Here is a 20,716-nt window from a genome sequence, read left to right on the forward strand (position 1 = left end):
TAATAATAAAGCTCCGGCACAACGTGGTCGAAGTTACCCGCATATCGGATCGCATCATGTCAGTGAAGATCGACGCCGACCCGACCGTCCTACGGATTATCTCCTGCTATGCACCACAGACCAACTGCCCCGACGAGGAGAAGACAGAATTCTGGCGCGCCCTCGACGACCACCTGCAAACGATTAGCCCTGAGGAACACGTGGCGGTAGGCGGCGACCTAAATGGACATGTAGGCAAGGGGAGAGACGGATATCACCGATTCCATGGCGGCCAAGGATTTGGGACCAGAAACGACGACGGTTGCCGGGTACTGGACTACGCAGAGGCCCACGATCTTGCCGTGACCAACACCTTCTTCAAAAAGAAGCCGGCACACCTCATCACGTACTCCAGCGGCGGCAGAGACACCCAAATCGACTACTGGCTAGTCACGAACGTAAAAGTCATACCATCAACCAATATTGGCCCTCAACATCGGCTACTTGTGATGGATCTCCGACTCAACCTTGGCCAACGACGACGAAGAACACCAACCACGACGGTGGAGAAGATCAAGTGGTCGCGCCTCCCTGAGGGATCCAATTTTTATCCATTCATGTACCAGCTACTGGCTTTTTGCTGTTATGTTCTCATATCGCGTGAGAGTTTATTTGCCAGGTGTCAGAAGTCTAATAATGAATAAAGTTCAGGATATGCTTAAAAACTCACCTCAGTATAGCCGTCATCAGAAGGAAGTGCGCTTCACTGACTCATCAACTTGTCTCAGGCTTTCCACAAAGTTTCACAGTTGACCTTAAAGTAAGATGCTGCAAGCTTACCTTGCAGTGTATTCCTTTTTAAGGTCTAAAGACCTTAAAGTGCGCTATAGATTGAAGTGATTTGAACTGACAACAGGGCTAATTCAGCACTTCAAGTTAACATCAATAAAAGTTTTTAAATTTATTCTGATTTCCGTTTGTTTTCATTGCCTGTGCTATCTGTTATTTAGTTCAAATTGTGGGTAGATAATGCTGTGCTGTCATGTGACCTGTTCTCTCATGTGTGCCTTTCTCTTGTTTTGTATGTATTTCTCGTTTGTTATTTATTCCTATTTTATTCCTGCAATTGGTATGGAATTCATTTAAAAAAAAAAAAAGATCAGTGTTTTGAAATTAGATGTGATGAAGATGTGACCTTAATTTACAAAATCAACATCATGTTGGATTCAATGAGACATGAAACTAGTGCATGAAACAGGTCTCAGTAAATGTTCTCATAGACTGCAATACACTGCCCCCTGCTGGTCATTATAAAGTCTGCAGATGTCATTTGACATGAATGTCATATTTGTGAAACAAAATAAAGGACTCTGTAAAATAAATGAAAATCAAATATTTATATACAGAATATTTATGTACAAATGCTGAAAAAGACATTTGAACAAGATGCACACCCAGTAAAATGTAAAAAAAAAAAGAAAAGTCAGTTTTATCATGTGACTATCATGCTGTCATTTCTGCACAATGCACTTTACACCAGATCAAAATAAAACACTGTGAGGTCGTTCTAACCGGAAGCCCAGAGAGCGTCGACAATGCAGCACAATGCCCTGAAGCATCAGCATCAAAATATACTTCAAGTACCAAAAAGTACTCATTGTGCAGAATGCCCTATTTTTGAATAGCTGGACATTTTAATTACTTTATCACCAGCTGTGACTACAGCTGATAATCAACCATGTTTCATAGGGATGTGACTACATTTAGAAATGTCACGCATTTTTAGGTATAAAGCAAAAGATGCAATGAAATAAATAAGCTATCACATATTAATCCAAATGAATTCACTGAAATACATCTGCACATTTCTGCAGCCTGACTTATTACACACGTGAACACAGTACACATTTGTTTACTGCAAGCTTGTTTCAGAGATATGATGCAGTTAAATCTGTATGCGTCTGTTTCCTTGTAGTGTTAGTAGAGATGGTGAACCTGACACAATCCTGTGTTTAGTGTGAAGGAAACCAGTTAACAGCCGGTTTAGTGAAATTCTCTTGAACACATGGAAAACTCATCGTCGTCTCGAAGTGAGCAGCTGAAGCGTCCCGTGTGATCAGAGGTCCTCGTCGTCCTCGCTCACCACGACGTCGAGCTCTTTGTCTTTCCGTACGACGCTCTCGGTGATGAACTCCTTCTGCTGCTCCTCCAGCTCACGCAGCTCCGCCTGCAGGCGCTCCAGGTGGAGCACTCGCCGGTTCCTCAGCAGCCGGCTGGGGAATGGGTTCATGTCGTTGAAGGCGATGCTGGTCAGCTTCCTGCATGGACACACGCAGGTGGAAAGGACTCGATCACCAACACAGAGGAACTGGAAACTGATCAGCTTGAGTGTTTCTGTTTTATGCTGCTTGATACTTCAGGTACTGCAGTTTGAGCAGGAAATACTGGACTGACTGGACCACATGTATCCGAGAGCTGCAGATACTTAAAAATCTTTAAATCGTTGTTACTGTGATCAGGGAAATTTAAACTTCCATCCATCCATCCATCCATCCATTCGCTACCGCTTATCCTTTTCAGGGTCGCAGGGGGCACTGGAGCCTATCCCAGCTGTCATAGGGCAAGAGGCGGGGTACACCCTGGACAGTTCGCCAGTCTGTCGCAGGGCTAACACACAAGGACAGACAACCATTCATACTCACATTCACTCGCAAATTTAAACTTCTCACAAAATTTCAGTAAAAAGGGTTTGAAGCTCAAAGATTCAACAGCTACATCCACTACACTTCTGAGAGTGTAACAGCTCGTAGATTAAGGCGGGTGGAGGCGAGTGCGTACCTGGCATTGGAGACGGTCTTTGTGAAGAAGCGTAGGTACTGGTAGATCTCCACGCTGTCGTGAATCTTCAGGATGTCGTCCTCTTTGTATTTGAACAGAGCCAGAGTGTATCTGAAGATCACCTGCAGCACAGACACGCATTTCATAACAGGACACTCACGCCACACAATTAATTGGAAACTTTGAGGAGGTGAGTCATAAAATTACTCTTTCAGTTGTGGTGCAGTTGGGCCCTTTACTCATTACAGCTCTGATCGATTTCCAATAAGCCACTTGGTTCCTCAGTTGCCAGATAATATTAACTTACTTGGTAGTTGAGCTTTAAGTTTAAATTAAACTTTTGGGTTGGATCTACGTGGCTGAAGCTGTTGTCAGCATTTATCCCTGTGTGGTATATATTTCTGTGTCTGAACTGTGATTTTATTTCCTGAGACAAACGATGTAAAAGCTGTGCTGCATTTGTCACATTGCAGAAACAAGCCCAAAGCCATTGTCCCGCTCATCGTCTGGATTTACGCTGTTTGTGGTAGACTGTGAGGTCGTTACTAGAATTATCTGCTTTCCCACTCCTATTTCATGTCACATGACAGTTCCCCATGCTTAGTAAACAATGTCTTATTACTCCTAAAATGTAAATAAAGACATCTAAAGGTGAAAACAAAATCATTTTTGTTTCCATGGACACTACTGTGGTGCATTCAAGTGTTGTCTGCATTTCTGTCATGGTGTGTTCGGGTGTATGGTACCTTGGTACCCTCATACAGGAAGGCGTCCCACAGAGGCATCAGGATGTCGCTCGGCAGACTCTCCACAAAAACCACCAGGAACCAGTTGAAGGTGACCAGAGAGACGTCAATGTTGTGATCCTCAAAGTGAGATGCCAGGCGAGGAAGCTTCTCCGCCATGAAGTCCTTCAGCACGCGCTGGTCCGCCTGAGCACAAAGACTCACAGAGATCAGCCTCACTGATCACTAAAACAGATCACAGCAGGCAAGCAGGTGAGTGTGTCTGCTGACCTGAGAGGCCACCAGATTCTTGGTGTAGTAGTCCTGAGGCATGATGGCTTCCACCACTGCCACCAGACACCAGAAGGCATCTTCTTCACTTTGGAGGACCAGCAGAGCGAGGGCCGCTAACCTGTGGACATTCATGGAAGGTGAGGTTCTGCCTGGAAGGCGGGCCCACATAAGAACTCAGATATAAAATTTATATTTTTGTTCTGACCTGTTTAGTCCCTGGCAGTAGCCAATGGCAGGGTTATGCCAGGAGAAGGCCAGAAGGATGCGGCGGAGCTGCTGGAGGGCGGGGCTGGACGGCGAAGAGAAGTGCTGATTGGTCGTCAGGGTTCGGTGAAGGTCCAGCTGGACCTGCCTGGAGGCAGGATTAGGAGCTGTCCGACTCTTCTCACACAGCTGGAAACAGAACAGGATTACTGAGTGCTCGCCAGCATTCCCAACAGGAAGAAGGAGGAGCCACCTGTGCTCAGGTGCGGATAAAGCACTCTCTCTCTCTACAGCTGTACCTGCTGATAGCGTTGCGGGTGGCGCTCTTGGCTTGTCAAAGTTCTGGCTCGGACCAAACAGCGCCACACTCTCTGCCGATACTCCCGAGGGACGCCTTCACGCACCAGAATTTTGAGCTCAGGTGTGATGATGAAGTCATCGTTGGACCTGCCTGCAAGGTACTGAGCCCAGCGGCTCAGCAGGGGGTGCTCTAGACACTCCTACAGGGACAAACGAGATCGCCAGTTACTGAACATCGTAGCTCTTGATCAAAACTGGAAAAAGTTTCTTTGTAGGAAACTGCTTTCCGGTTTTGGACTGTCGGTCGGCTCTGAACAGGACATGATGGGCAAATAATATAAAACATAATTAATAAATAGCATTAAACATACAAAATAATGTTGATTATGACTATAAAGACTAAATCTTTAATAGGGGACATGTAACCACGGTAACTTCTGACCCCACTTCCGCCAGTCCCTTTATTGTGGCGGGAATGAACCCTGTATAAGTTCCGGGTCAATCAGCTGCATGTCCCTGCTCCTCTGGCTGCTGTTGTCCCTGTGGTTGGCGTACTTGTCAGATATCGACAAAGTTTACACTACAGACCAGTTGACAGCGTGCAATAACCCGGCCGATTCATCCATCTTTACACTACCTTACAATCGACGAGGTCTTCACCTCCTGCCGGACAGGTTTCCACTGACCAGCAAGGGGCACGACCGCGTCAAAGCCAGACTGGACCAACTCCAAGAGTATAACTCACAGCCCATGATCTCAACCCACCACAAATACAAAGGGTTGTTGTTGAGCATGTGGTCCGAAACCCAGACATAGGCACCACAACTTCACTACGTCTCCGTGCTTTTTCAGGAAGGATTCCTAAGCCAAGTAGTGAAGCAGATTTTGAATCATGGCGTTCCCAAATTGATCTACTGCTTGCCGACCCCAGTTTGTCAGCTCTATACGTCGCCAGACGTATTATAGAGAGCCTGTTGTCACCTGCTGCTGATTTGGTTAAAGGTCTAAGTCCCAACACATTGCCTTCAGTCATACTAAGTGTACTTGACTCCGCTTTTGGAACAGTTCAAGATGGTGAAGAATTGTATGCTCAATACTTAAATATTCTTCAAAATCCAGGTGAACGACCATCCGCTTACCTCCAAAGATTGCAGCTAACCCTCAGCACTGTTGTAAAGCAAGGAGGACTTGCAGCTGCTGACATGAATAAACATCTGCTGAAGCAGTTTTGTCGTGGGTGTTGGGATAACACTATACTAACCAAGTTACAATTAGAACGGCAAAAGGACAACCCACCACCTTTCTCTGACTTATTGTTGTCGTTACGGACAGAAGAAGACAGACAAATTGCTAAGGAGTCACTTATGAAAAAATACATCGGTTCATCAAAACAAAAAGCCAACATCCAATCCCAAAGCACTTGTTCTTGTTGGCATTCTACAGCCAATGAAGAGCTAAAAGAAATGAAAAAACAACTCCAAACCCTCCAACAGCAAATGTCCCAACTTTTGTCCCGAAAAAGTCCAACCGAGTCAAAGTTTAAGCCATGACAAAACAAGTCCAGTCATTCTTCACCTCAGTCAAATACCAAACCCAAGCCATGGTACTGTCTTAACTGTGGAGAAGATGGCCATGTTTCTTCCACCTGCAACAACAGAGCAAACTCCAGTCTTGTTGAACAGAAAAAGAACCAATTAAGGAAAAAACAGCAAGAGTGGGACGCTAGAAATACTTCATCTTTAAAGTAGAAGGAGCTTCTGCGGTGGGACACACAGGAGCTGCGTGCACTAACAGTCCCAGAAACCACAAAAAATTTCCATTGCTGCCAAAAGGGCTTGTGGGGACCAAAAGCACAGGACAAATTCAAATCAAGGGCAACCATTTCAACTGTCTTCTTGATTCTGGCTCTCAGGTTACTACCATTCCTTATTCCTTCTATAACACCTATCTTTCAGACCATCCAATCAAACCACTGAATGATCTGTTGGAAGTAGAAGGAGCAAATGGACAAGCCGTACCTTACCCGGGATACATTGAGATTAACATGACGTTCCCAGCTGATTTTCTTGGTTCATCCATTAATGTTGATACACTTGCTCTTGTCGTGCCTGACGTCCAGCAATCACCCCCAATGATACTTGTTGGTACCAACACTCTTGACGTTGCGTACAGCAAACACTGTGATACCCTCTCTGAGCAGTCATTCCTGCCAACTGGTTCCGGTTACATTGCAGTTTATAAAATCCTCCAGTGTCGCCACGTCCAGAATTCGAATGACCAGTATGCTCCTTGAAGTCAGACCAACCACATACCATTACTGCCGGCCAAACCACTGTCCTTGAGGGATGCCTGGTCACAAGGCTATTCCAAGGTGAGAAAGCAGTTATTCTGGAACACCCCACCTCCAGTTCTCTGCCTGGTGGACTCCTAGTAAAAACCTGCCTTGTGGACTTACCTAAACATCAGCCATGTTTTCTGCCTGTTGTAGTGAGTAATGAGTCTGACCATGAAATCCACATTCCAGCTCGAGCTATTATTGCAGAAATCAGTGCCTTCCAGGAAGTCATTTCCAAAGAGCAACATATCCAGTATTCAGACCAGTCTATAGAGTCGTTACCTCCATCTCAACCACAATACAACTTTGGAGATTCCCCTTTAACTCCAGACTGGAAAGAACGAATTGTTCAAAAACTCAACAGTATTCCTGAAGTATTTGCCAAACACGATCTGGATTTCGGCAGGACCGACAAAGTTAAACACCAAATCAAATTGTCCGATCCAACTCCTTTCAAGCAAAGACCCCGACCAATTCACCCTCAAGATCTTGATGCTGTAAGGAAACACCTGCAAGAACTTCTTGACTCTGGCATTATCAAAGAATCCGACTCACCATTTGCCTCTCCAATTGTGGTTGCACGCAAAAAGAACGGGAGTGTACGTCTTTGTATTGACTACCGCAAACTCAATCTGCAAACAATCAAAGATGCTTATGCTCTGCCTAAACTGGAAGACATCTTCTCCGCACTTGTAGGATCAAAGTGGTTCACGGTGCTAGACCGCAAGTCAGGTTACTACCAAATTGAAATGGAGGAGAAGGATAAGACAAAGACTGCCTTTGTGTGCCCATTAGGATTTTGGGAATTTAATCGGATGCCACAAGGGATTACCAATGCACCAAGCACATTCCAACGGCTGATGCATGGGAGAATTAAATCTAAAAGAAGTCCTGGTTTTCATTGACGATCTCATTGTTTTTGCACCAACTCTTGAGGAACATGAAGCTCGCCTGCTGAAAGTTCTCACCAGACTCAAAGAGTTTGGCTTGAAGCTTTCACTTGAGAAATGCATGTTCTTCCAGACATCTGTGAAGTATCTGGGCCATGTAGTGTCCCAGGCTGGTGTTGAAACTGATCCGGACAAGAGTTCCACACTCACTTCTTGGCCAGTGCCAAATAACTTGAAGGAATTAAGATCTTTCCTTGGTTTTGCTGGGTACTACAGACGTTTTGTCCAGGGATATTCGGCCATTGTCAAGCCGTTGCATGATCTCACTGCTGGTTATCCACCTTCCCAGAGGAAACTGAGACGAACTGCAAAGCCAGAGAATTACCTCAACCCCAAAGAGCCATTTGGAGGACGATGGGCGCAAATGTGTCAACAAGCTTTTGAGTCCATTATTGACAAACTAACTTCTGCGCCAGTTCTGGCATTTGCTGATCCCCGGAAACCATACACACTCCACACTGATGCCAGTGCCACAGGTCTTGGTGCGGTGCTGTATCAAGAGCAGGATGGAAAAAACAGAGTCGTAGCATATGCCAGCAGAGGTCTTTCCCGGAGTGAGTCAAAGTATCCCGCCCACAAATTGGAGTTTCTTGCTTTGAAATGGGCGGTGACTGAAAAATTCCACGACTATCTTTATGGTGCTCAGTTTACAGTTGTGACAGACAGCAACCCATTAACATACCTCTTATCATCAGCAAAACTTGATGCTACCGGTTACAGATGGCTTTCAGCTTTGTCCACTTTCACCTTCAAATTAATCTACAGAGCAGGAAAGCAGAACTCGGATGCTGATGGTTTGTCTCGCCGACCTCATGGTGAACTGTCTGATGATCCTCTGTCACAGAAAGAACGTGAGCGAATCTGGAGATCTGCATGGCGACATCTCAATGAACAAGATCATGTCTCTATTGACCAGCATACCATCAAAGCAGTTTGTGACTGTCATCTGGTGTACAGTTCAAGCACTGATCCTGATCTTGCTCTGGTGTTATCCATGTCTGTCAATGTCAACAGTCTGCCTGACAGTTTCACGGACGACATCCAGTTCACCTCCATGGTACTCCCCCAAATCTCAACAGCTGACCTTGCAGCCAAACAACGCCTTGACCCTGTCATCCGGCATGTCATAGCTCAGGATGAGCAAGGAGAGTCACCACCACCATTCCTGAGGGAAGAACTTCCCGATCTACCTCTATTACTGCGAGAAGTAAATAAACTGGAGCTCCATAACACCCTTCTCGTCAGGAAGAGACAAGTGGGAAGTGACTTCACATACCAGCTAGTGCTACCCGAGGAATATCGACCAGTTGTACTACACCACCTACATGATCAAATGGGTCACATGGGAATTGACAGAACGCTGGACTTGGTCCGTTCCCGGTTTTATTGGCCTAAGATGACGAGTGATGTGGTCAATAAAATAAGACACTGTGAAAGATGCGTGAGATGCAAATCTCTATCTGAACGAGCCGCACCTCTCATCCCATGGAACTGGTGTGTGTGGATTTTCTCTCTGTGGAACCAGATCGTGGAGTCAAAGACATACTTGTCATAACTGACCATTTCACAAAATATGCCATTGCTGTGCCAACACCAAACCAGAAAGCCAGGACTGTTGCCAAATGTTTATGGGACAACTTTCTTGTGCATTATGGTATCCCAGAACGCTTGCACAGTGACCAAGGCCCTGACTTTGAATCCAGAATCATCCGAGAGCTTTGTGAAATGGCTGGGATCCACAAAATAAGAACCACTCCATACCATCCAAGAAGCAATCCTGTTGAACGGTTTAACCGAACATTACTGGATATGCTAGGAACACTCACAGCTCAACAGAAATCCCATTGGAAAGATTTCGTAAAACCCCTGGTGCATGCATACAATTGCACAAGAAATGATGTTACAGGTTTCTCACCATATGAGCTTATGTTTGGCCGCCAACCTCGCTTACCGGTGGACTTGGCCTTTGGACTACCCCTTGCCAAAGGAGGATCAACATCCCACAGACAATATGTGGAAAAACTAAAGTCCCACCTAGAAGAAAGTTACAAGCTGGCCATCGAAAACTCTGAAAAGGTGATGAAACGTAACAAAAACAGATTTGATAAAAATGCCACTGCATCACAGCTGAATGTTGGAGACAGAGTTCTTGTGAGGAACGTGCGGCTAAGAGGCAAACACAAGCTTGCAGATAAATGGGAGTCATCTGTGTACATTGTAGTGAAGAAAGCCGGCACTCTTCCTGTGTATACAGTTCGACCCGAAGGCCAAGACAAGCCCCTGAGAACTTTACATTGAGACCTCCTATTGCCCTGTGGGTATTTACCACCTTCTGAAAAGGAAAGGCTTACTAAGCAGAAGAGAAAAATGCTTGTCTTACCCGTGTCTCCTGTATGTGCTGATGATGCTGATGACAATGACGAAGAGGAACTCGTCTCATACCTACCTGTTCCTTTCTCTGCTGAACCGGTCACCTTCACAACAACCATTGACTTACCCAATACTCCGCAACCTGTTCCACTTATCAACCAGCCAGATGTCCCCGTAGTATTGGCTACAGAGTAAGAGAATGCTATTCTCCCAGAGGAACCTGTACCTGTTGAAGAGGAACAAGTTATTGCTAACGGAACCTTGGAAGCTGGCTTTGAGCCAGTTGATCTTGCAGAAACTTCTCACGATGAAGAAAGTCTGTCTTCTGATTCGGAAGCATCCAGAGGTAACTTGTCACAACACTCACCTACTGAATCAGAGCCTCTCAGTCCTGAGGCAGAACCACTCTTGAGGCATTCAACCCGCGCCAGGAATCCTCCTGATCGGCTGCAATACATCAAGCCTGGTAAGCTTCTGTTAAAGAGCGTTCAGACCTTTCTGCATGGGTTAAGTTCTGTCTTCTCCTTCGCTCTTCAAGACGATGAAGAAGAGGAGACGATGCCTTCACACCTCAGCCAACCAGTCATTCGGTGCCAGCCTAGTCCATGTACGAGGACGTCCATGAGATTGGGGGGGAGAGTGTAACCACGGTAACTTCTGACCCCACTTCCGCCAGTCCCTTAATTGTGGCGGGAATGAACCCTGTATAAGTTCCGGGTCAATCAGCTGCATGTCCCTGCTCCTCTGGCTGCTGTTGTCCCTGTGGTTGGCGTACTTGTCAGATATCGACAAATTTTACACTACAGACCAGTTGACAGCGTGCAATAACCCGGCCGATTCATTCATCTTTACACTACCTCACAATCGACTCAACGGTGAGTTATTTGTTTGTTTTGTCACAATTAATGAAAATGCGGAGCCGCGATCGCACATCCTAAAACGCCGGTAAGCTAATGCTAGGCTAGCGACAGTAAGTGCAATTACTAGTTTTATTTATTGAATATTGTTGTTTTTGTTTATTCCATTATGGCCGAATGTTGACTTAACGTATCTAGAGTTGAACGAGTGATTTGATTTTTGTAGTTTTGTCCGTTTTGGATGTTTTTTGTTACTTTTCTGATGAAATGCCAAAGCGGCCTATGAGATTTTGCATTGAGGTAAATTCCATTTAGATTATTGAATCTGTTGCGCAACACCTGTGATTAAATGAGTTTTGTAAATATATTTGATTAACTTTGGATAATGTTTATTAGCTTTATGGCTGATATACTTTGATGGGACCCATGAGAATGTTTTTCTATAATAGTATTTTGAATGAAATTCATTATAAGAGATGATGGTTTGTTGATTGTTGTGTGGAACATGGCATTAATTACTTGTCTTTGTTATTTATGGATATATGTATTTATTTTGTCACAGCAGTAGAATGCTGTTTCATTTTCTTCTGTGAATGATAATTTATGTTTTTGACCTTGTTTAGGTCAGGTTTTTTTTTTTTTCTCCCGCGATCAGCCCTGATCAGCGCAAGATGGCGAGCCACCCGACCACCGCTACGTTGCGGTAGGAATTGTGAACCTATGGACTGAATCACTGAATCAAACTGTTGACACATGACCTATCACAGGTCCATGGAACTAAAATAAATCACATACTGGACTACACCTCATTCAACCTCCTTTTGGAACCTAATAAGCTGTTTTGTATTGTCAACATTATTTTTGGTTGTGATATATATATGCATATTCTTCTTTTTTTTTTTGTACATCCGTCTATACATTTCTCATAACAAACATTATATATATATATATATATATATATATATATATATATATATATATATATTTTGAGCTCAACTTTGATTTCCTGTGTTTTATTCACACCCCCTCAGGCTCCACAGTCGAACCTTATTCTGATAGCTCATTGTCTATGAGGCTGCAGTCAGGCGCCCTGGTTCTTTAACCGCATTACAGACAGGTGGAGACAGATGATTGGCTCTGGCAACCCCCTTAAAGGGAGCAGCTGAAAGAAGGTTTGGGCTGATTTATTTATTTTTTAGCCCTGATTAGTGACAGCAGGCCCTGCTAGCCTGCTGGGGGGGTGTCGCACTGAGTTTATTTAACCTCCCCCGGATGAGCGGCTGTAAGCTTTGATTTCTCGGACCTGGTGCAGCAGGTTGTGGGAGCGAATCTCCAGTGCCTGGATCTTTGCCAACAGCTTCATGTCCTCTACCTCGTAGTCTGGGATGATCTTAAAGCCGTACTCATCATGATCCCTGAGGACACAGCAGATGTTTAACACATTCATCAGGTCTGGAGTAAACAGTGAAAAATTTGATCTATTTAGAGTTTCTTCTTCTGAGTTTTTAATTGTCATGTCAAGTGACTCTTGAATGAGAAAGAAGCAGGTTGTGTCTGTTATTTTGTCTACCCTGCTGTTCAGGTGCTCGTACCTGTGCACACTGAGCTTCGTGACTCTCTTCAGCTCTCCCTTCAGAGCGTCCTCGATCATTTTCTGCACGGCCTCCCGCTGGGCCGGATGCAGAGATTTGATCTCCTGCAGCCTCCGCAGGACTCCCAGGTAACGGCTCTCCACCTGACAGTTAGTGGCCTCCAGGAAAGCACACTGCAGCCAATCAGAGGGCAGGAAAAGGCATTAATCACTGTGCTGTAGGCTGTGGGCTGTAGCTGGCCCATAGCAGCTCTGTGTGGTGGTGGAGTGTTTAAATGAACAGAAATGGCATCAGACCGACCTTCACCATCAGGGTTTTCTCCTGCTCTGAGCTTTTCCTCCACAGTTTGGTCAGCTGGTAGATCTCAGAGTTCAGAAACTTGTTCTGAGTCTTATATGCCTCGATGTCATCCTGCAGACACAAACACAGACAACCTGGGAGGTTTAAGAGGTTTTAGACTCAGTAACATAATATCGGCTGTTTCTTTACTGTTGATAGCTTCAGCTCATTTTGGAAGGTTTTTAAACTTTCTTTAAAACACAATCACTTACACTCTGTACCTTCAAGTAAAACTGTAATTCGCTGTAAGTTATCACTGTGCTTCACCTTGAGGTTGTTGTTCTCCTGCCGAAGCTGTCTGAGAGTCTGAGAGTTGATGCGGCCGGCAGAGGACGAGTCGGGGCGCCGCGGTTCTGACAGACACGCTGTCACCTGATCGGACAGCTTTATGATCACCTGACAGGAAACAGTCGCACAGTGAGTACAGCTGCAGATAGACTTCATGTTTTACTGTCACACAAAGCTCACAGGAAGCAAGAAAAAGTAAATGAGTACATTTACTCAAGTAGAAGTGCTTGTAACTCTAAGCACTTTCTATTTGTCTGCCAGCTGCAGGCGGTGATTCAACAACACAAAACTAGAATAAAGAATCGTTCAACTTCATTTCAGCCGTTCTCATGTTGCGTGGGTGCGTCCTGTTTTGGTTCAGGCAGGAAGAAGAAGCTGAGTCACAGAGCCAGTTACTGCCTAGATACGATACGTGACCACTGGGTGGAGCAGTTGATTGAGCTATATGGTCATAATGCACGCCACACATAAAACAGAATTAAAATGAAACCCTGACAGAGTCAAATATGCAGCCCGGAGGCCGGATTAGGCCCACCAAAGGTCCCAGTGCAGTCTTGGGTGGCTTTGAATGAAGTGAAAATTTAAAAGTTCAGATATCTGGAAAATAAAATCATCTCCTACTCGCGGTGTGAGAAAGCCAGCACAGGAGCAGTCGAGCTGCTTGAATGATAACGAAATGCTATTTAAACCTGCGACAGCAGAAAACTGAGTGAAGTTGTCTGTTTTAGACTTCGTAAGCAGCTCGCAGCATATTAAACATGAACCTTTTCAGAATGTGTTTGGACTTAAAAAGACATAATTTCTTTCTAAATATTTGTCTTGGATTCAGAAATCTGCAGTAAACTAATTTCACGAATTTGAGATCAAACTGCAGTGTATGTGGCACTCAAACTGACACAGCTGATCATTTTAAATAACTGAAACAACTCATGATTATGAAGGACGAGCTACCTAAAGAACCCTACTCTCAGCACGTTTTTTTTTTATTTTTTTTATCGTCAGTCATAACTACTGCAGCCTCCTCTCTCCTCCTGATGAATTTTAGGAATTGAGATGTTTCAGTGTGGCGTACAACAATTCAAATCCAGGTCAAAGGTAGGCGGACGGTCCAAATAAGGAGGCACAAACTTGAAGAATCAGAAAATATTAAAAAAATAAAAAAAAAAACACCTCCTGAAGAGACCTAAGTAACATCACAGAACACCAACCTGCCAACCGCTCTTTAAAAGTGAAGACACGGAGCTCGCTCAATGAGCATTTTGCTCTGTGATCTTCCTTAAACGTTCCCCTTTTTTGTTCTTTTGGCTACAATTCTCAGTTTTCCAACGAATCACATGGCACATCCATCATCTGGGCTGGTCATTTAGGTGAAGCGTTGAATGCACAGGAGAGGCCCTCTGTCTGATCTAATCAACATCCACCCACATTCGGTTTGTTTTGTGCTTTTTTTTTTTTTTTTTTTTTTTCCTGAGCCAGCAGCAGCTCCAGGAACAGCTCCAGATCTCAGAGAAACTTTCAGTCATGGAAACAAACGTGCACAGTTTATTTTAACGTGACCAACCAGAGGTCAGTCTGACAGCAACCTCTGGTTTGTCCTCACCTCCTGTTTGGCGTTGTTCTTCTCCTTCAGCATCCTGTTGTTGTGCTGCAGCTCGGCGACCTGCATGGCCTTCTCAGCCAGACTCTTCTTCACCACCTCCACCTCCATCTTGGCCTCGTCGAGCCGCCCCCGGAGGTCGGCCGCCTGCCGCTCGCGGTGTCGGAGCAGCTCCAGACGTTCCTGCTCATCCTCCTCTGCCAAAAACTCGGCACAGGTTCGCTTCTCCAGCTGAGAAGCCTCCAGCGCTTTGTGGAGGATCCACACCAGCTCCTGCAGGAGGCGCTGTGTTTGTCACTTTTTTCAGTGGCAGCAGAGATCAATAAAACTTTATGATTACTGAACGACTGATCACCTTCTGAGCTTTGACCTCCTCCATCAGCATCTCTTTTTCCTGCTGCAAGCGGCCTATCCGGTCTGAGGACTGAGACGCCATGTCTCTGCGGCGGACAGGCAAGGTGGACGCGCTGCGAGCCTTCACCCTGCGGCTGCAACTCTCAAACAGTGATGGTGACTCCCTGCCATCTGTAGGGGGCGCCTGATCAGCGGCATTGAGCAATGGTAGGGGAGGGGAGAGGCTCGGGGATTCAGAGGGAGTGCTGAGGGTTGGAGAAGCTGAGAAGTGACAGAGAAGGATTAAAAGAAGTCACACGCCTGGATGCTGAAGCGGGTAAACTTCTTCACAAATAAAATTTTTATCATTAGAGAAAAAATTACCAATAATCATCCTACAGATGTAATATTATCTACAGCTACTTTTAGTACCATTGATGTTAAGTTAGACTCTTTTTCTCCAATTGATCTTTCTGAGTTAACTTCAATAATTACTTCCTCCAAACCATCAATGTGTCTTTTAGACCCGATTCCTACAAAACTGCTCAAAGAAGTCCTGCCATTTATTAATTATTCAGTCTTAAATATGATCAACCTATCTCTAATAATCGGCTGTGTACCACAGGCCTTCAAGCTGGCTGTAGTTAAACCTTTACTCAAAAAGCCATCTCTAGACCCAGCAGTGTTAGCTAATTATAGGGCAATCTCCAACCTTCCTTTCATATCAAACATCCTTGAAAGAGTAGTTGTCAAACAGCTAACCGATCATCTGCAGAGGAATGGTTTATTTGAAGAGTTTCAGTCAGGTTTCAGAGTTCATCACAGCGCAGAAACAGCTTTAGTGAAGGTTACAAATGATCTTCTTATGGCCTCTGACAGTGAACTCATCTCTGTGCTTGTCCTGCTAGACCTTAGTGCCACAGGGTTCAGTGCTAGGACCAATTCTGTTTACATTATACATGCTTCCCTTAGGCAGTATCATTAGAAGACATAGCATACATTTTCACTGCTATGCAGATGACACCCAGCTCTATCTATCCATGAAGCCAGATAACACACACCAATTAGTTAAACTGCAGGAATGTCTTAAAGACATAAAGACCTGGATGGCCGCTAACTTTCTGCTTCTTAATTCAGATAAAACTGAGGTTATTGTACTCGGCCCTGAAAATCTTAGAAATATGGTATCTAACCAGATTCTTACTCTGGATGGCATTACCTTGGCCTCCAGTAACGCTGTGAGGAACCTTGGTGTGATTTTTGACCAGGACATGTCCTTCAACGCACATATTAAACAAATATGTAAGACTGCATTCTTCCATTTGCGCAACATCTCTAACGTTAGAAATATCCTGTCTCAGAGTGACGCTGAAAAACTAGTTATTACTTCCAGGCTGGACTACTGCAATTCATTATTATCAGGAAGTCCTAAAAACTCGCTGAAAAGCCTTCAGCTGATCCAAAATGCTGCAGTAAGAGTCCTGACAGGGACTAGAAAGAGAGAGCATATTTCTCCTGTTTTGGCTTCCCTTCATTGGCTTCCTGTTAAATCCAGAATTGAATTCAAAATCCTGCTCCTCACATACAAGGTCTTAAATAATCAGGCCCCATCTTATCTTAATGACCTTGTAGTACCATATCACCCTATTAGAGGACTTCGCTCTCGCTCTGCAGGCTTACTTGTTGTTCCTAGAGTATTTAAAAGTAGAATGGGAGGGAGAGCCTTCAGTTTTCAGGCCCCTCTTCTGTGGAACCAGCCTTCAGTTTGGATTCGGGAGACAGACACTATCTCTACTTTTAAGATTAAGCTTAAAACTTTCCTTTTTGCTAAAGCATATAGTTAGGGCTGGACCAGGTGACCCTGAATCCTCCCTTAGTTATGCTGCAATAGACGTAGGCTGCCGGGGATTCCCATGATGCATTGAGTTTTTCCTTTCCAGTCACCTTTCTCACTCACTATGTATTAATAGACCTCTCTGCACTGAATCGTACTTGTTATTAACCTCTGTCTCTCTTCCACAGCATGTCTTTTATTCAGTCTTCCTTCTCTCACCCCAACTGGTCGCAGCAGATGGCCCCGCCCCTCCCTGAGCCTGGTTCTGCCGGAGGTTTCTTCTTGTTAGAAGGGAGTTTTTCCTTCCCACTGTCGCCAAAGTGCTTGCTCATAGGGGGTCATATGATTGTTGGGTTTTTCTCTGTATCTATGAAGCGCCTTGAGGCGACTTTTGTTGTGATTTGGCGCTATATAAATAAAATTGAATTGTAAAGAAACTGATGGTGGTAATTTACAGGACAAACACAGACTAACAAGCTCTTAATAAAAACCCGAGGACTGAAGCGGACCATGGCCCAAATCAGGTACAAAATACTCAGTACAGGTGAGTCACAGTTCAGGCTGATGTTTATGTGTTTAGTCTGAAGTCAAAATGAAAAAGTCCCAGTTCAAGTCCAATTTAAAGTCACAGGTAACTATAGATGCATCTTCTTCCTTCCACATCTGATGGGCACCGCAGGCCTCAACTTTATTTCTATATAACCCCAAATCACAAAAATGCTGCCTTATTATCTCAAAGTAAAGGCCTTACAGTATTAGAGAGACTTCAGTGATTACATGATCCTCCATGTGGAGCACTTTATGACAGAAGATGCCTTCAACAGAAGCAGGATCAGAGTGGGGCAGCAATCTGTCTCGACCAAATATGGGTGGAAACATTCATAACATGGTTTGGTTCACTGTCACCTGTCACCTACACAACACTAACTACAAGGTTTATTAAAAAGAGAAATCTAATAGGAAAAGTAGAGAGTGTTCCTGAATCCAAACTGGGGAGCTCGTCTGTTATATTCTGCAGAATTTCAAACAGCTGAAGGCTTTTCAACGAGCTTTAAGAACAACCTGACAATGAATTCCAACAGTCCAGCCTAGAAGTAGGAAATCTGTGAACTAATATTTCAGCATCACTTTGAGGCCATGTTCTTAATTTTGTTGATGTTGCATATATGAAACAAAAAAGGCCTACATATTTGTCTAATGTGCGCACTGACGGACATAAGTGACTCCGAGACTCCTCACAGGGCTGCTGGAGGCAAAGGTAACACCATTCAGAATAAGGATCTGGTTGGACACCAAGTTTCTGAGGTTTTTAGGGCCGCGTACAATAAAAAACTTCAGTTTGTGTGAATTTAAAAGGAGAAAATTTAACATCATTCAAGTCTTTAAGTTATGACTGTAGTTTAACTGATTTGCGTCATGTGGTTTCATAGATGAATAAAAATGGTATTACTGGTGTACTCTAAGCTCTAGCTAGTTACTGTAGTACTGCTGTAGTACTGTATATACATACTGGGGGTGTTGACTGTGTCGGCAATGTTCGGGGGAATCCAGGGAGGAGCTTCTACATGAAACACGCTCTGACTCCAGTCCTGGGATGACCTCTTACGCAGACAGTGGACTGAGTTTCTGTACTCAGAAAGAAGAAACATGAAGACCAACAACAAAACAAGTGGAAGACATCAGACTGTCTGAGCCGTTTAAATGTCTCAGATTTGTGGCCGAGGGGACTCACTGGATCTCGATGAGCGGATGCTTGAGCGACACGTTGGCGAGGGGAATTCGCGTCATCGGCACACTGGCGGCCCCCTCCCCGACCAGACCGATGGGGCTCTTCAACACTGGCAGGAAGTCATCTGCACAAACACACACAGACATTCAACACCTCAGACACACACGCAAAGCCTGTGTGTTTTCTTCTAGCTGCTTATTTTCAATGAATGTGTGTTTGATGTTTAAATACTTTTTATTTGACCTTTACTTATACACTCTCTTATATAGTCTCATTAAGACTCGGTGTCTCATTTACAAGAGTGACCTGTGTCAGACAAACATTAAAATCGCAGCAATAGAAGAAACAATAGAATAGCTAAAATTGTCTAACGTTTACACATTCATGTCAAAAACAGGAACAAGTTCCCAGGGATGATTTCACAAAGTCATTTGTACGTCTTTTAAAGTCTACAAGTGACATCAGCTGATGTCATATCGTGTATCCCACAAAGATGGGGCAGAAAAAGAGGAATGCCTTCTTTCTGAGTTCTGTATGAACTGATGGTGACTGTAATAAAATCCTGAGACTGCAGACTATGACTAAACTGTTTGCATGATGTGTACTCTGATAAATAAGAAGGGAGTAAACCATACATAGATTTACAGATAAAATTATACCAATGAACCATCCTGCATATGGCCAGTGAGAGCCAGTCAACCAGAGAATATAAGTACAGTGGCGTGCCAAAGGTTTACAGCTGCTTGTAAATCTTAGTGCCCTGTGATAAACAGTCCATGAAATGGAGAGAAAGAGCAGAGGCATTCATCTAAATTTTATCGCTGTAATCCAGGAGGGGTTAACAGGTGGTAACAACGAGCCTTTTCCTTGCTGTGAAAGAGAAACACGATTGATTTTTGGAAAAAGAAGCCCAACTTCAGCCTCAGTTTCAGTAATTTTCACATAAACTAGTTTTTTTTCCTGCATTCAAAAGCAGTCTGAGCTGACACAGCTGTGACTGTATAAATTCAAAACACAATAAATAATTGTATCATCTGTGTAAAAATTAACCGAAGCATTAAGATTTTGTCCACAGCCATTAACATAAATAGTAAATAGTGCAGGCCCCACTACATAACCCTGGGGCACTCTCTGGAAGAGAGGCCACTGAGCTACATGCACTGCTGATGGTCAGAAAAGTCATTAGTAATACACCAAACTGCTTGGTCTGAAAGGCCTACGACCAGTAGCCTCTGGCATAAAATGCCATGGTCAATAGTGCTAAAGGCTTTTGAAAAACCAATAAAAAGAGCAGCGCAGTAGTTCTTTGAAGGCTTTCAAGGCTCAATAAACATCATTAAGAACTTTTAAGAAAGCAGTTTCATAGCATTGCAATTTCCTAAAGCCAGACAGAGAAGGAGATAAAGAAAAACTACTATAATCCAAGAAACTCTAAGTTGATTATTTACCAGACTAAGATCCAGAGTTTGGAAACTGGTCTGTACTGTAGTTATTGACCATTGAAGAATCACCAGTTTTCAGTAGGGGAGTAAAAAAAAAGGCACACTTCCAAATCTCTGGTAAAGGGTTCTGTTGTATGGAAAGATCAAAACACATCAACACTGGCTCAGCTATGACTCTTGCGTCCAGGCAAAAAAAGAAAGGTGACAGGAATATAAAGATGTTCACTCTTTTTAAAACTGTTGAAAAAAAGCTCAGGCTAATTGTTTTACGAGTCTGAACCTTAGCACACTTCACTGACGGGTCTTAAATTGTTTAATTATTACACTGAACAAAAATATAAACGCAACACTTTTGTTGCTCCCATTTTTCATGAGCTGAACTTAAAGATCCGAAACATTTGCTACATACACAAAGGACCCATTACTATCAAATATTGTTCACAAATCTGTCTGAGGCTACGTCCACACGTACCCGGGTATTTTTGAAAACGCAGATTTTGCTGTGCGTTTGCACCTTTCGTCCACACGTAAACGGCGTTTTCGGTCACTGAAAACGGAGATTTTTTGAAAACGCCTGCCAGGGTGGATATTTTCGAAAGCTCCATTTTTGCATTTACTTGTGGATGAGGAAAACTGAGAAAACGCAGCGTCAAAGGTGTGCGCCATGTTATTGTTTCGGTGAAATTAATTTCTACAGTGGGGGACAAAAT

General features: G+C 44.0%; 1 protein-coding gene across 2 annotated transcripts in view; it reads right to left on the bottom strand.

The window, feature by feature from the left end:
* Positions 1 to 1,389: 1,389 nt before the first annotated feature.
* Positions 1,390 to 20,716, bottom strand: part of LOC101483873 (TBC1 domain family member 2A) — a 32,460-nt gene continuing 13,133 nt past the window's right edge. Inside the window, exons 5-18 of one of the 2 annotated variants that reach the window (XM_076890004.1) lie at positions 18,568 to 18,688; positions 18,346 to 18,461; positions 15,024 to 15,283; positions 14,672 to 14,941; positions 13,051 to 13,179; positions 12,745 to 12,855; positions 12,445 to 12,617; positions 12,156 to 12,267; positions 4,340 to 4,540; positions 4,042 to 4,229; positions 3,834 to 3,954; positions 3,564 to 3,749; positions 2,818 to 2,939; positions 1,390 to 2,297 (exon numbers count right to left, since the gene is read on the bottom strand). In XM_076890004.1, coding sequence (XP_076746119.1) covers positions 2,096 to 2,297; positions 2,818 to 2,939; positions 3,564 to 3,749; positions 3,834 to 3,954; positions 4,042 to 4,229; positions 4,340 to 4,540; positions 12,156 to 12,267; positions 12,445 to 12,617; positions 12,745 to 12,855; positions 13,051 to 13,179; positions 14,672 to 14,941; positions 15,024 to 15,283; positions 18,346 to 18,461; positions 18,568 to 18,688 — 2,312 coding nt within the window. In that variant the 3' untranslated portion in view covers positions 1,390 to 2,095. The remainder of the gene's footprint in view (positions 2,298 to 2,817; positions 2,940 to 3,563; positions 3,750 to 3,833; positions 3,955 to 4,041; positions 4,230 to 4,339; positions 4,541 to 12,155; positions 12,268 to 12,444; positions 12,618 to 12,744; positions 12,856 to 13,050; positions 13,180 to 14,671; positions 14,942 to 15,023; positions 15,284 to 18,345; positions 18,462 to 18,567; positions 18,689 to 20,716) is intronic. The other variant, XM_024804104.2, reaches the window with a different exon arrangement.

The sequence above is a fragment of the Maylandia zebra genome, linkage group LG2 (assembly GCF_041146795.1).
Source record: "Maylandia zebra isolate NMK-2024a linkage group LG2, Mzebra_GT3a, whole genome shotgun sequence".
Taxonomy (NCBI): domain Eukaryota; kingdom Metazoa; phylum Chordata; class Actinopteri; order Cichliformes; family Cichlidae; genus Maylandia; species Maylandia zebra.